Source organism: Leucoraja erinacea, chromosome 32, assembly GCF_028641065.1.
Source record: "Leucoraja erinacea ecotype New England chromosome 32, Leri_hhj_1, whole genome shotgun sequence".
Lineage (NCBI taxonomy): Eukaryota > Metazoa > Chordata > Chondrichthyes > Rajiformes > Rajidae > Leucoraja > Leucoraja erinaceus.
In genome coordinates this window covers 19,934,715-19,951,736 of record NC_073408.1, presented here as the reverse complement: position 1 = coordinate 19,951,736, position 17,022 = coordinate 19,934,715, and the positions used below count along the sequence as shown (strand labels likewise).

Sequence of the window (17,022 nt, the reverse complement as noted above, 5' to 3'; positions counted from 1 at the left end):
GTCAAATCCCTTCTTCAGCCACTGAAGAGGGGTCTCAACCTGAAACATCAATTACAGAGATTGAATGATTTTGATCTTCCACAATTCCTGATTATTGAATAGTCCCTGTGGAATGGAAGGCAGAAACAGTAATACTCAGCAGCTATAATTCAGCACTCTAAATTTTGTCCTTCGCTCTACATAATGTACTTGAGTTTGACTTGAATGTATATCTGATTGAATAGCACACAAAGCAAAACTTTTCACTTTACTTAGATTAGATTAGATTAGATTACCACAGTATACGTGACAATAATAAACCTAACTAGATTGGTGTATAAAAGTCTAACTGCAATTCCATTAAGGGAAAGCTAGAATACTGGCTACAGTCTTAATACGACATGTTCCAAGGAAGGATATACTTGTCGAAGGAGACGCAAATGTTTACTAACTTGCTTTGAGTAACAAATAAATTGTTCTACATGGGGAAAAAAAGTGAAGTAATTCCGGAATGTTTTAATTTTTTAAACCCTCAAATGTCTGAAGGTTGGTGTGCGGTTTAAAAGGGAAGCTTACTGGTGGCAACTTGCCAATGATTTTCCAAAGCTGACACAGCAACACAGCTGCCTCACAGCTCCAACTACACGGATTCAATGCTGACGTCTGGTGTTATCTGTGTGGAGTTTACATCTTCTCCCTCTGACCACTTCCAGGTATTCCCATTTCCTCCTTACAATGTGCTGGCTGGAAGTTAATCGGTGCAAATTGCCTTTCGTGTGTATGTGAGTGGTAGGAATCAGGAGGGAGCTGATGGGCATGTGGGGAGAATAAAGAGTGGTATTTGTGTGATGGGCCCTCGATGATCAGAAATGACCTGGTGGGCTGAAGAGTTTGCTAATTTGGGAGATGCTGTCAGAGAGCTCAGTGAATTGTTGCAGTCATTTTGTAGCTCCCACTGAAACCAGTCAAGAGTGAGTTTATTGTCATGTGTCCCAGATAGGACAATGACATTCTTGCTTGCTGCAGCACAACAGAGTATTGTAAGCATAAATACAGAACAGTTCAGTGTGTCTATATAGCATAGACCATATATTTATAAATAAACAGATAAAGTGCAATAGGCTGTTATAGAGCGGAGCAAAGAATGGGGAAAGCAATGTTGAATAGGGTCCCAATGCTGGCTGATTCTTCCAGGATGACGTCCTTCTTCCCTTCGTTTTTTGAGATTTTAATCATCTATACAAGAGGTCATTATTCTTGACTCTTGATGAGCCTCAGATAAGTGAGAGCCTTTCAGGTGACATGGGAAATGTCTCGCTCACCACAGAGTATCGGTCCTCCATATAACTGAACAATCTGCTCCATCGCTGAGTTTTACTAACCTGAAACCAGATGGCATTCACAATTTTACTGAGGACAAAGAGAGGCAATATCCACAAAGCACTGAAGGTGGAGTTCAGGATAAATTCCAACCAGGACCAGACATCTCCATGTAATGATGGATCACCTGCTCAGGCAAAAAAAAAAAATGGCTATTTAAATAGTTAAAGATCAGGAATTTTCAATCTACAAAGTGATTTTCCATTAATGGAGATAGATGCCTGATGTAACTTTTTATACACAAAGGGTGGTGGGTGTAAGGAATGATTGGTAGTTGAGGTAGCTGAGGTAGGTACTATCACAATGTTGAAGAAGCATTTAGACAGGTACATGGATAGGATCAGTTTCGAGGGATATGGGCAAGTGTGGGCAAGTTGGCCCATAGAGCCTGTTTCCACACTGTATGATTCCATGTACAACATTCAGTGTGTGGATGCTTGAGGGGCACATAGGTGGTCCTCCTGAAGTACAGAAACAACAGAACTGTGAAATGAGAATAGTTCAAATCTAAATAGAGGAAAGTAAAGTGCATTGTCATAAGAAGTAAACAAAGTTATAGAAACATAGAAAATCGGTGAAGGAGGATGCCAGTCGGCTCTTCGAGCCAGCACCGCCATTCATTGTGATCATGGCTGATCGTCCCCAATCAATAACCCGTGCCTGCCTTCTCCCCATATCCCTCGATTCCACTAGCCCCTAGAGCTCTATCTAACTCTCTCTTAAATCCATCCAGTGATTTGGCCTCCACTGCCTTCTGTGACAGGGAATTCCACAAATTCACAACTCTCTGGGTAAAAACGTTTTTTCTCACCTCAGTCTTAAATGGCCTCCCCTTTATTCTAAGACGGTGGCCCCTGGTTCCTGACTCGCCCAACATTGGGAACATTTTTCCTGCATCTAGCTTGTCCAGTCCTTTTATAATTTTATATGTTTCTATAAGATCCCCTCTCGTGCTTCTAAACTCCAGTGAATACAAGCCTAGTCTTTTCAATCTTTCCTCATATGACAGTCCCGCCATCCCAAGGAGCAATCTCGTGAACCTATGCTGCACTGCCTCAATCACAAGGATGTCCTTCCTCAAATTAGGATACTAAAACTGTACACAATACTCCAGATGTGGTCTTACCAGAGCCCTATACAACTGCAGAGGAACCTCTTTACTCCTATACTGAAATCCTCTTGTTATGAAGGCCAACATTCCATAAGCTTTCTTCACTGCCTGCTGTACCTGCATGTCAACTTTCAGTGACTGATGTACAAAAACACCCAGGTCTCGCTGTACCTCCCCCTTACCTAACCTAACCCCATTGAGATAATAACCTGCCCCCTTGTTTTTGCCACCAAAGTGGATAACCTCACATTTATCTATATTATACTGCATCTGCCACGCATCTGCCCACTCATTCAACCTGTCCAGGTCACTCTGCAACCTCCTAACATCCTCTTCACAGTTCACACTGCCTCCCAGCATTGTGTCATCCGCAAACCTGCTAGCGTTTCTTCTAATTCTCTCTTTCAAATCATTAATATGGAAAATAGTTGCAGCTCCAACACCAAGCTTTGTGGCACTTCACTCGTCACTGCCTGCCATTTTGAAAAGGACCCGTTCATTCCTACTCTTTGCTTCCTGTCTGCCAACCAATTTTCTATCCATGTCAACATTCTACGCCCAATACAATGTGCTCTAATTTTAGTCACCAGTCTCCCGTGCGGGACCTTATCAAAGGCTTTCTGAAAGTCTAGATACACTACATCCACTGGCTCCCCTTCATCCATTTTACTTGTCACATCCTCAAAAAATTCCAGAAGATTAGTCAAGCATAAATCCATGTCGACTTGGACTAATCCTATTACTGTTATCCAAATGCCCCATTATTACCTCTTTAATAATTGAGTCCAGCATCTTTCCCACCACCGAAGTCAGGCTAACTGATCTGTAATTCCCCGTTTCCTCTCTTGCTCCTTTCTTGAAAAGTGGGATAACATTAGCAATCATCCAATCCACAGGAACTGATCCTGAACCTATTGAACATTGGAAAATGATCACCAATGCGTCCACTATTTCTAGAGCCAACTCCCTGAGGACCCTGGGATGCAGACCATCCGGCCCAGGGGATTTACCATCCTTCAGTCCCATTAGGCTACCCAATACTATTTCTCGCCTAATGAACATTTCTTTCAGTTCCTCTACCCCCTTAGATCCTCTGTCCTCCAGTACATCTGGGAGATTGTTTGTGTCTTCCTTAGTGAAGACAGATCCGAAGTACCTGTTCAACTCTTCTGCCATTTCCTTGTTACCCATAATAATTTCACCCGTTTCTGCCTTCATGGGATCCACATTTGACTTTGCTACTCTTTTTCCCTTAACATATCTAAAGAAACTTTTACTGTCCTTCTTTATATTCCTGGCCAGCTTCCCCTCGTACTTCATCTTTTCAGCCCGTATTTCACGTTTTGTTTCCTTCTGTTGTCCTATGAAAGTCTCACAATCCTCTGGCTTCTGGCTACTCTTTGCTGTGTTATACATCTTTTCTTTTAGTTTCATTCTATCCCTAACTTCTCTTGTCAGCCACGGTTGCCTCCTCCTCCCCTTAGAATCTTACTTCCTTTTTGGAATAAAATGATCCTGCGTCTTCCAGATTTTGCCCAGAAATTCCTGCCATTGTTGTTCTTCCATCATTCCTGCTAGGATCCCTTTCCAGTCTACCTTGGCCAGCTCCTATCTCATACCTTCATAGTCCCTTTGTTCAACTGCATTACTGACACTTCCAATTTAACCTTCTCCTTCTCAAATTGCAGATTAAAACTAATCATATTATGAGCACTACCTCCAAGCGGTTCCTTTACCTCGAGTTCTCTTATCAAATCTGGTTCATTGGACAACACTAAATCCAGAATTGCCTTTTCTCTGGTCGGCTCCATTATAAGCTGCTCTAAGAATCCATCTCGGAGACGCTCTACAAACTCTCTTTCTTAGGGTCCTGAATCAACCTGATTTTCCCAGTCTACCTGCATATTGAAATCCCCCATCACCACAGTGGCATTACCTTTGTTACATGCCAGTTTTAACACCTGCTGCAACAACACCCTACATCCAGGCTACTATTTGGGGGTCTGTAGGTAAACCAATTAGTGTCTTCTTGCCTTTACAATTCCTCAATCCACAGTGACTCTACCTCGTCAGTCCCTATGTCTCTTCAAGCCCCCCCCCCCCCCCCCCATCCTCTGCCCACCAGCCTGTCCTTTCTATAGGATGTATAACCCTGAATATTACGTTCCCGGACCCGATCCTCCTGCAGCTACATCTCAGTAATCCCTACAATGACATATCTACCAACCTCTAACTGAGCCTCAAGCTCATCTACTTTACTTGTTATACTTTGTGCATTCATATACAATACTTTTAATTCCTTACGCATCTCACCTTTCACATCGATCCCTATTACACTTGGCCAGACTCTCCTATCCCTTTGGGTGCTTTCTTTCCTGTTAATTATGGGGTCATTAACCATCCCTTTACTCTCGTTCCCTTTAACTCCGTCCGTGACTATCCCATTTGACCCCCCCCCTTCTTATTTAGTTTAAAACCACCCGTGTAGCAGTGGCAAACCTGCCTGCCAGAATGCTGGCCCCCACCTTTTAAGGTACAATCCATCCCTTTTGCTGTCTCATTCTGTAGTCCCTTCCATTGTCAATGGTATTTATAGCGCTGTAACAGGTTATTTTTGCACTTGTCGTGATTATAATGACCCTGGCGTGAACTAAGGCCCCTGTGGTGGGTTAGTTGCTGACATTTTGTAAGGGAGCTTCAAAATCAGTAAATGTCTCATACGTCTTATATTTACTTTTTCTCGTGTTTTTTTCCACAACTTTTTGAAAGTATTAAATTTTGGTCAAATTCTGGTGGATTTTGATCACAAATTAGCTCAAAAGGATCATAGGCCCATTTTTAATCATGTGGTATTTCATTCTGATTTAATAGCTTTCAAATTTGGCCACTCATGTCACAGGTACCCTTATTTATGGAAACACCAGATTTGAATATGGAACAGTACGTAAAGCCAACATAGCTACGTGAACCACCTTGCTGGATTTACAAAGCAGCCAAAATGGATTCAGTTTAAACATGATCTACCCTACCCAATTCATTGACATAGTCATAGTTTGACAGCGTGGAACCAGGCCCTTCGGCCCAACTTGTCCAAACATGTCGCCCCTACACCAGTCCAACTTGCCCATAGCCCTCTAAACCCGTCTCACCCATGTACCTGTATAAATGTTTCTTAAACGCTGTGATAGTACCTGCCTCAACTACCGCCTCTGGCAGATCATTCCATACATCCATCGCCCTTTGTGTGAAAGAGTTACCCCTCAGGTTCCTATTAAATCTTTCCCCCCTCCCACATCTTAAACATAATTGCGAACTGACAGCCATACATGCAAAATAATTTCCAGTGTATTCTGTCCGAGAGAAGGGTAACATTATTACAGATGTTTGCACTATAGATCATTATCTTATCAACATGACAGTGTACTCATTAACTTTGAATCTTTAAACTGGATCTTAAGTAAACAAGGTAAGGGTTTTGCAAAACTGGACTGGCTTTGAAATAGAATCAGACTCCAAATAGTACTTCTGATATTTTGTTCCCATTCCTCCCGACAATGTGAGCAGAGCTGGATCGATGGGCTGAATCGATGGGCCGAATCGATGGGCCGAATCGATGGGCCGAATCTGTTCTTATATCTGGGTCTTATGAATGTGGGCTATGGTTCACTCACCCAAAAGACCTTTTGTAGATTAAGTGATCAAGCAGAATGGAGCCCAGTCCACTGCTCCCTTCACTTTACATCCACCCAAGTTCACCTTGCAACATTCAGTGATGGCGTTTGGACAAAGGAACAACAATATACATTTTCACATCCTAGCTTCTATCCACTACCTCTCTAGTTGATCTCTGATACAAACAGGAGCAAGTCATTATTCTTTGTCAAATTGTTGCATTCACAAATCACAGTCATATCAGTATCTCAACTGCATCTGACTCATTCAAATAATTCAATAATTCACCTGGGATCTTTTTGGTCAACGGCCTGGTTTATACCAGTCAGTACATTTACTGAACTACCTGGAATCTAAGTGGGAATATTTGTTTTTGTGGCACGCTACTGTTCAGAGAATTCACTTTTACAATGTTTCCTTACCAATAATATGTGCCGTGATGGCTTGAAGCAGAGGGATAAAGACCCGGTAAAAGACAAAGATACTCAACTGTGTGAAAAAAAGAAACAACTGTCACATCATTGTGTCGAATATTCACTGCAATAAAACTTACAACTGGAGTTTTTTTTTGTTGCTTACTGCATTTCATTAAGATGAACATAATGTGTAAAACCTTGTAGTTCATAAGTTCTAGGATCAGAATTAAGTCATTTGGTCCATCAAGTCTATTCATTCAATCATGGCAGATCTATCTTCCTCCCCCCCCCCCCCCCCCCCCCCCCCCCCCCCCCCCCATTCCCCTGCCTTTTCCCGAGAACCCCCCGACATCTTACTAATTATGAATCTATCAATCTCTGCCTTAAAAATATCTATTGACGATCTCCACAGCCGTCTGTGACAATCAATTCCATAGATTCACCACTGTCCGACTAAAGAAAGTCCTCCCCATCTCCTTTTTAAAAGTGTGGCCTTTCATTCAAAGGCTCTAGGCTCTGGTCCTAGACTCTCCCACTAGTTTAAACAGCCTCTCCATATTCCCTCTATGCAGGTCTTTCACCAATAGCTATTTTCTTTTACCAGTTCTGATACCTGCACAAGTTCCAGAAATTAAATGTGATCTGTTTGTAGCTCAGAGCAAATAAACAAAACATGCCAGGAAATTGCAATCTGGATTTCCTTTGTATGTCTTACTATTGGCAATGGAAGGAACATTTTCTAGCTCAAAACAATATGATTACATTTCAATATTTGTGCACCTAGATTAATCCTCTGGAGATATGATCGTGTCACCAAGGCTGACAAAATAAATGTGGATTTTTGAAACCGTGTTATAGAAATATCAATTGATTTTCATAAAAGCCTGAAGTCCTTCACATTACTCACACTTACCATCTACTAAAAATGGTCTACAATGCTACCAGGTTTCTCCAAATTACTTTGACAAGAGAATAAAGACATTTCTTTGTCTCCATTCGTTGATTTTATTCTTATTGTATTTTACTTACACCGACTATAGCATTCCCAAAATTACCTTCTTAAGGGCAATTGAGAAGGTCAATAAAGCTATCCTTGCCTACCATGGTAACATCCAGGAATGAACACAAAGCTAACATCACAAGCTGCATCAGAGAATGCTGTGAGAACCAGAGCTATAATTATAATCAGTAGAACACTCATCCTTTTCAACACCAGCTGATTGTTACTATGGATAGTTCCCACCTGAAGTGTTTAAGTGGAAGGAGGGGACTTCTCCTTCTTTTATCAAAGCAGGTTGAATTTCTGATCACTCGTATTGTAAAGCAGCATCTAAATTGTCCAATTCAAAATATTTTGAACACACATTTCACTGTGCCAACTGGCACATGTGACAAATAAATGTATCTTGTATATTTTCTGAAACGTGGTTATAGTACACAGGCAATCTCACCACATTTCAGTGACCCATCCTTTAAGAATATCTGACAACAGGTTAAATTAATTGTGGTCTTACCCAGAATATCCCTCCATTCCAGGCACAGCATTGCACAATCCTGTTTGCTATTCGAGGCTCACTGAAAAATAGACATAGGGTACGATGAGTTCTATACAAGTCTAGCCTTTGACCCCTGTAGACAGGACCACATTCTCACACCATGTGTGTACCATGGGTACATCTATGTGTAACATTCACAACATAAGAATTGAGGCTACAAATGTGCTGGAGGACCTGTTCTATCTCATCTAAACTGTTCTAAACCAGCGTCTGCAGTTGCTTTTGTCTCCACAGGCATACAAACTTCCACCCACAACACCTCAGGAAAATAAAATAAATACCTCCATGTTAAAATTAACAACCCTCTGAGGAAAATTAAACCTCATGCAACCATTCTATTGAAAGGCAGAATAAGACAACTTCATTGTATCTTTGGGAAGTTGGTCACAGGTGAAGATTTAAGGGAAGCTGAATAATCACATTGGATAAGGGAATACTCAGATGAAGGGAAACTCATCGATGTGTCTCTTATTGAACTTTTATTTCCTCTTTAATCAAGGGGAACTTTCAATTTCATGACTAACATCAATTCTCAACTTTAGAACCAAATTAACTCTAGGGGGAAAAAAAGCGGCTTTTAGTTTAAAGATACAGGGCGAAACAGGCCCTTCAGCTCACAGAATCCGTACGGACCAGCAATCCCCGCACACTAATGCTATCCTACACGCACCAGGGGGCAATTTGCAATTTTACCATACCAATTAGCCTGCAAATCTGTACATCTTTGGAATGTGGCAGTAAACTGGAGATCCCGGAGAAACTCACGCAGGTCACCGGGAAAATGTATAAACTCCGTATAGACAGTCAGGATCAAACCAGGATCTCCGGCGCTGTAAGGCTGCAACTTCACTGTTGCGCCAGCGTGCCACCCACTGTGTGTACAACTAGGTACACAGAATTTATTCAATTCCAGTGATTCTAGATTCAGGTGATTTATACATGAATTGACATGGCAGTCAAAAATCTCTCTCACTATTTAAATTGTTAAATTGTTTTCATTTGCTTCATAGGATAATTCTTTGACATTTTGATCATGATACATCCCTCTAACTTATTCCGATGGATGTCTTGGCATTATGATTTCATCTGTACAAGAAAGTATCTGCAATTTTCCCACGTTACCCTCTAAAATGTCTTCAGAATGCAAGTTATACCAACACCATTTAACTAGTCTCTGCTTTAAACAGATTCATATCTTTAATTCAAATAAAGTGAGAAGAAAACTGAAAAATAAATAAAACCAGCAAAAGGGAAACAGTGGTGCAGTCATACCGTCAATTCAACGACTTAAATTTTTACAGAACAGCTTTGAATCAATTAGATCACTGAATCAAGTAAGTTCCTGCCAATGTTCACCTGCAGCCTTCTCCCTTCATCTGCTATCAGTATTTAACCTTTTGTTCCTTGTTCAAGAATTTCCCCCCAAAAAATAAAATGTCCTCTGCTTCATATCTTTTCCACTTTATGGCCATAACCAGTCATTCTTTTACCATGTGCATAAAGTAGCTCATACACCTTAATTTTTAATGAAGCTATTTTCATTAGGATTTTTTTTTAAGTACCCTAAAGGTTTATCCATCACACGTTCTACATTCCTCCAAAGTTGCTCATATCTCTGTTAAAAATCTAGGTCTCTGTTCAAAATTGGAGCAGTAAAGTGCACTTTCCCCATTCAACAAATGTCGACGTTCACATTTCTGCTCCTATTGAAGTCTTCTCATGTGTAAAATCAAACCGAGCTCGGGTACCTGGGAAATTCAAATCACCAAAACCTGCATGCTTTTCTTACATGTTACATATAATGGGCTTGGTAAGAAAGAGGCAGCCAGTGTCTACTCACTTCTCCTCCTTCTTCTCTTCACTCTGGGCCCTGCGGTGTGCCAGTGCACTGCGTTGTTCCTTCTTCTTTCTTTGTTCTTCTCGCTTCTGGTGAATCCGCTCGTCGAGCTTGGAGATTGTTCGAATTCCAAATACAGAATCGCCTATCCCCTAAAATAAACCAGATGGGGTAGGTGTCCTTAATGTTTATAACTTCTGTCATTTAATGAGAGGTAGCCTTTCATATCATAGATGATCTCTGCAACATGCCATGATTTAAAATCCATTATAGGGTACATTTACATGACATTGGGACACCCAGGCATGAAATGCGGAACGGAAGAAGCCTATGAGCTCAAAAACTAACATAAATTGTAAAGTCTGACTGTAAAATAATTAGGGATAAATATTTTAAAATCTCACATAAAAAGTGTGTGTTCTGAAATAAAAAAAGTAGGTATGTTATAAAATTTAGCAATTGCTTTCGTTCTGAAGCTTCCTAAGCGGCTTCATGTGAAACAGTCTTCACTTCCTTCATACATTTTGGCCTCCTTAAAAGATCCTGCAAGGAGTAGCACTGTGGTTTTGCTAGGCTAGTATCCAGAGACGTGGCAATACGATTGCAAAACACACAAAGGCAAGTGACAAATCTGGAATCTAAAAATAGCTGTCAGTAGTAATGATGAAATACTGAATTGGCACAAAAACCCACTTGGCTTACCCATGGCTTTCAGAGCAGGAAACACAGCCACTAAACTGTCTTAATGAAACACACAGATCTGACCAGCTGTGTTCACATCCCACACCAAGAAACAAAATCCTGGTGCACGATAAGGAGAATTGCTTTGACATGCCTCTGGTGATTAAACAAGTTGAATTGGAAATAACAATTATCAAAAGGAATAAAAATTAGGATGTGACTATCTGCTGTGTGAAGATTAAGAGCATTTTTAATAGTTCAGTGAAAAAAATACCACGTCTTTCCTCGGACCTGTTTGGGCAGATCAGCTACTCATTAACCCAGGCTCAGTACCTATTTGTCAGAGAAGTACAGCATAAAAACAGGCTCTTCAGCACACTGTCTATAGTATAGTATATCTTTATTGTCATTTTCCTGAGTACTCACATACCCAGAGGAAACAAAAAAATGTTGCTCAACCAGTATCCATTCAGTGTGCAGTAAAAAATAAATAGAAATAAAAATACATATATCATGAACAAATTAAACACTCTACTCTCTACTAAACATCAACAGGCGTTCCGATTGGCAGCGGCACGATAGTGGCTCTGCTGCAGTGTGTCCAGGTTGGTGGTTGGTGCGCCATACTTTGGCAGGGGGCAAAATCCGTTTATCAGTCTTATAGCCTGCGGGAAGAAGCTGAGGAGCATCCTGCTGGTTTTGCAGCTAATGCTCCTGTACCTCTTCCCAGATGGCAGGATGGAGAATATGTGATGCGATGGGTGGTAGGGGTCTTTGATGATGGAGATGGCTCTGCTGATACATCTCTTCCTGTATATGTCCAGCAGGAAAGGGAGTGGAGCACCAATAATCCTGCTGGCGGTCTTCACAATCCTGTCTAGTTGGTGCCGTTCGTACGTCTTGCAGCTCCCGAACCAGGAAGTGATGCCGTAGGTTAATGTGCTCTCGATTGTCCCCCTATAAAAAGTTTGTAGGTGTGTAGTGGGGAGACCTGCTTTCCGTAGTCTTCGGAGAGGGTGTAGTCGCTGCTGGGCTCTGTTGACCAGTGCTGTGGTGTTGGTCGTGGACGTCAGGTCATCTGACAGGTGGAGTCCAAACTTACATGTGACACCTGAATAAAGCAACTGTTTATTCACTAGAGGTACACAACAATGCTGGAGAAACTCAGCGGGTTCAGCAGCATCTATGGAGCGAAGGAAATAGGCAATGTTTCAGCCCGAAACGTTGCCCATTTCCTTCGCTCCATAGATGCTGCTGAACCCGCTGAGCTCCTCCAGAATTTTTGTGTACCTTCGATTTTCCAGCATCTGCAGTTCCTTCTTAAACATGTTTATTAACCACGTTTGGTGCTGCTACACAGTGGTATGAATGTTGATTTATCTCACTTCAGGTGGTCCCAGCATTCCCTCTCTCTCTCTCTATCCCTCCCCCACCCAATTTGCACTAGCTTCTAATTTTCACCTTACAAACAGCTTAAAATGGCCTTCCTTTACCATCGTTACTTTTTTGCATTTCTTTCATTCATTGTTCTTTATTTCTCCACATCACCATCTATATCTCTCGTTTCCCTTATCCCGAACCAGTCTAAAGAAGGGTCTCGACCCGAAACGTCACCAATTCCTTCTTTCCAGGGATCCTGCCTGTCCCGTTGAGTTACTCCAGCTTTTTGTGTCCATCTGCAGTTCCTTCTTACAGCATGGTTTAGTTTGTTTAGCTACAGCAAAGAAAGAATCCCTTTGGCCCACGAACTCCATGTTGACCATCGATCGCCCGTTCATACTAGTTCTTTGTTATCCCACTTTTGCTTCCACTCCCTGAACGTGAGGAGCAATTTCCAGCGGCAATTAACCTGCCAACCAAAAATCCTATAGCAAGCAAGATGGTCCACTCGACGAAAAAGACGTAGTACGGTCACATTCATGGGTAATTTTTGGCCCCATTTCCGTAACCGGCTTCCGTCTCCGCACCAAAGATCCCATAGGATAATAGTGCGGAGACGGAAGCTGGTTACGGAAACATCCTAGTTAAAATAAAAGTTATTTGGAAAAAATCTTCTCCTCGTTTTCAGAATTTAAATTTATTAACACAAACCTTTCCCCCGCAACATTGATTACACTGCGAGTCGGGTCGGGTTACGGAAATGGATGAAAAAAAGGCCCATGTTCCATTCCGTACTACACGTCAGCCAATTGCATTTTGCACGAGTGGTCGATCTTGCTCCGCTATAGGATCTTTGCTGCCAACCTGCACCTCTTGGATGTGGGAGGAAACCGGAGCAGCAAGAGGAAACTAATGTAGCCACAGGGAGAACGAGCAAACTGCACACAGACAGCACCCGGGGTCAGGATGGAACCCGAGTCTCTGGTGATGTGGCTCTACAATCTGTGCCGCTGAGCCGCCCTGCCCATATGCCTCTTACTAATGTCATTACTGCTTCTGCCACCTCCTTTGGCAACTCATTTTAGATGGCAACTATTGCAGGAGAGAAAAAAACCCTCATATATCAACATTTTCCATACAGTGTCATTTCCCAGACGAATTGTCAACCAATGGTGTTAAACAGGTTCCTGTTATCGCGGCTAGTATTTCTCTTTTTGTTACCATGTGATATGCACATTGTTGCATAATTAAACTGATGCCAAAGACCCAATTCTAAATGAATTCCTCAAGCATTATGTGGCATGCTAAGGATAGGAAAGTTACTGTAATTGCTTGCGTTTTGCTTGTGCACGAAAGGATTAAAACTCACCCTACTGCAAGATATGGTATTTCTTTCAGTCAGGCTTGGGTGTAAATATGACATGTCTAAAACGTTCATAAATGAAAATAATAATGGTGAAACTACTAGGTTGTTACAAATTCCAAACTGGTTCCCGGGATCCTTTGGAGACGTTTCCTGTTGTGTCCACTCAATCTGGTCCATCTGTGACAATATAAAGCCAGATACATAATAGGGAAGCACAGTACCGCGGATGGTAGAGCTGCTTCCTCGCGGCACCAGAGCCCGAGGTTCGATCATGACCTCAGGTATTGTTTGTGTGGAGTTTGCACGTCCTCCCTGTGATTGCATGGGTTTCCTCTGGGTGCTTCTATTGCCACCCACGTCCCATAGACGTGCGGGTCTGTAGGCTAATTGGCCCTCTGTAAAATGCCCCCAGACTGCAGGGAGTGGAGGCGAAAGTGGGATAACATTGAATTTGTATGAATGGCCGCCTGATGGTCGGCAGGGACTCAATGGGCTGAAGGGCCTGCTTCCATGGTAATCTAAACTAAAACAACACAGACTGCAGCAAGTCATGTCAGGCTACAACTGTGGAATGCAAAACTTGAGTTAGTGTTCAGGGCTGATGATGCTGCCTGCTGGAGCACTTCCAGCATTTATTTCAGTTTCTTTATTTCAAATTTCCAGCATCCGTAATTCTATTTTACCCACATTTACATTAAAAGCCCCAAAATTACCCATCAAATTACTGAGCTGTTCAGAGAACATTCGCCATCCTCTTTGAGGGCAAGCAATATAACAAAAAATATCTATTTCATTGATAGACACAAAATGCTGGAGCAACTCAGCGGGTCAGGCAGCATCTCTGGAGAAAAGGAACAGGTGACCTTTTGGGTCAGAACCCTCCAGCACTTTGTATATATCTTTGGTATAAACCAGCACCTGCAGTTCCTTCCTACACAATATCTATTTCATGTCAGGTCTGCAGGTTTGATGGTGCGTAACCTTCTTCGAGGCATGGTATCATAATAGGTTTAACTTAATTGAGGACACTCACCTTAACTACATCCAGAAGGAATGTTCTAACGCTATCCGCCATGGCCAGAGCAGTATCAATAATATACCATCATCATACCACCTTCATTGCAGGATTTCTTCATAGGACTCTGCGGTCATTTCTACCATCTGAGGAAAGGATGACATCAACAGATGAATCAGCAAAGAATAGGATGGAAAAAGCACCTGCATCAGGCAACAACAGAAAACTTACTCGCTGATCTCTGGCATCTTTGACCATGCAGTGTAGAGGTTTAGAAGGGGAGTAGACAAAAACTTTGGAGGAACTCAGCGGGTGAGGCAGCATCTCTGGAGCGAAGGAAATAGGCAACGTTTCAGGTCGAGACCCTTCTTCAGACTGCTGTGAGGGGGGGAAGAAGAAAGGAAGAGGCGGAGACTGTGGGCTGAGGGAGAGCTAAGAAGGGGAGGAGAAGGGGAGGGACTACCTGAAATTAGAGAAGTCAATGTTCATACCGCTGGGGTGCAAACTGCTCAAGTGAAATATGAGGAGCTGCTCCTCCAATAGAAGGGGAGTAATAATTGTAGTCACCGTATTATAGGAATAATGTTGTCAGTTTTGGTCACCATATAATAGGAAATATGTCAGTTTTGGTCATCATGTTATAGGAAAGCCATTGTTAGTCTGGAAAGAGTGCAGAAAATATTTACAAGGATGTTCCAGGATTCAAGGACTTGGGCTACAGGGAGAGGTTGAGCAAGCGAGGACTTCATTCTTTGAAGTGCAGGAGGATGAGGATAATCTTATAGAAGTGTACAAGATCATGAGAGAAATAGATTTGGTAAATGCAGTGCCTTTTGCCCAGAATAGGGGAGATCGTTTAATAGGGGATATGGGTTTAAGGTGAGGGGGGAAAGATTTAATAGGAACCTTAGCAACTTCTTTAAAATTATGCACAAATGATGGCAAGTATATGGAATGAACTGCCAGAGGAGAGAGTTAAGATAGGTACCATCATATTGTTTAAGAGACATTTGGGTAAGTGCACGGATAGGATGCTTTAGGGGGTTATGGGCCAACCTCGGGTAGGTGGAACTAGTGTAGATGGAGCATGTTGGTCAATGTAGGCAAGTTGGGCCGTAGAACCTGTTTCCATGCTATATGACCCTATGACTCTAATAGTGTTCCTATGACTTTATTTAGTGATCTCTTGTCAGTCAGCCTCAACTCAGTTGAGTCTCCAAAACTTATAAACACTCCTTTAATTGTTCTGGCACTAGCACCACCTTTGTACATACACTGCAGAAGACAAAACTGAGGTGGAGTAATTGGTCTGAAGAAGGGTCTCGACCCAAAAAGTCACCCATTCCTTCCTTCCAGCGATGCTGCCTGTCCCACTGATTTACTCCAGCATTTTGTGTCTATCTTTGGAGTAACTTTAATCTGACAAAACACGTTAAAAAAGATCCATATTTTATTTTTTGCACACAGATATAAAACATACCAGCAATGCCTGCCACCGATTTACTTAAAAAAAAAATGTTGAATGCAGATTTTATGCTTAGGTGCTAAGCTAATTTGTTTGTGGATAAGCAGTGGTTGGGGAAATCAGATACATAAACCGAGGTGTGTATCATTGTTATCAGCGGTAATTTAGTTAAAATTCACTGCAGAAGATAAAAGCTCATGCATTTGCCTAAAGGTAGACAAAAATGGTGGAGAAACTCAGCGAGTGAGGCAGCATCTATGGAGCAAAGGAAATAGGCAATGTTTTTGGGTCAAAACCCTTCTTCAGACTGATGAGAGGTGGGGGAGGGGTGGTCGGGAAGAAGAAAGGAAGAGGAGGGGCCAGTGGGCTGAGGGAGAGCTGAGGAGGAGAAAGTAGGGATTAACTGAAATTAGAGAAGTCAAACTGCCCAAGCCCAAGCGAAATATGAGGTGCTGCTCCTCCAATTTACGGTGGTCCTCAGTCTGGCCATGGAGGCGGCCCAGGACAGAAAGGTCGGATTCAGAATGGGAGGAGGAGTTGAAGTGCTGAGCCACTGGGAGATCAGGTTGGTTATTGCAAACCGAGCGGAGGTGTTCGGCGAAGCGATCGCCAAGCCTACGCTTGGTCTCACTGATGTAGAGCAGCTGACAATTAGAGCAGCGGATGCAATAGATGAGGTTGGAAGAGGAGCAGGTGAACCTCTGCCGCACCTGGAAAGACTGCTTGGGTCCTTGAATGGAGTCAAGGGGGGGGGGGGGGTAAAGCGACAAGTGTAGCATTTCTTGCGGTTGCAAGGGAAAGTGCCCGGAGCGGGGGGTGGGAAGGGACAAATTGACCAGGGAGTTACGAAGGGAGCGGTCTCTGCGGAGAGCAGACAGGGGAGGAGATGGGAAGATATGGCAAGTGGTGGGATCACATTGGAGGTGACGAAAATGTCGGACGATTATTTGTTGTATGTGACCAGGTCAGAACCCCCCATGTTTTGAGAGGTGGGAGACATCCCCCCCAAGTTTTTGTGATCCGGATTTTAAAATCTCCACTTTCCGCGAGACAGTGGGGGTGGGACTGATGATCTAGGGCGCCGATTGGACAAGAGAGACGTCGGTCAGCAGGCAATGGGGGCAGGACATGATGATTCAGCGCGATGATTGGAGGAGGGAGGAG

General features: G+C 42.6%; 1 protein-coding gene across 2 annotated transcripts in view; it reads right to left on the bottom strand.

The window, feature by feature from the left end:
- The window catches only part of ei24 (EI24 autophagy associated transmembrane protein), a 57,816-nt gene that overhangs the window by 18,479 nt on the left and 22,315 nt on the right, over positions 1–17,022 (bottom strand). For both annotated transcript variants that reach the window (XM_055660850.1, XM_055660849.1), the window contains exons 2-6: positions 14,412–14,539; positions 9,955–10,103; positions 8,073–8,133; positions 6,565–6,631; positions 1,362–1,486 (exon numbers count right to left, since the gene is read on the bottom strand). In XM_055660850.1, the coding sequence (XP_055516825.1) occupies positions 1,362–1,486; positions 6,565–6,631; positions 8,073–8,133; positions 9,955–10,103; positions 14,412–14,453 (444 nt within the window). In that variant the 5' untranslated portion in view covers positions 14,454–14,539. The remainder of the gene's footprint in view (positions 1–1,361; positions 1,487–6,564; positions 6,632–8,072; positions 8,134–9,954; positions 10,104–14,411; positions 14,540–17,022) is intronic.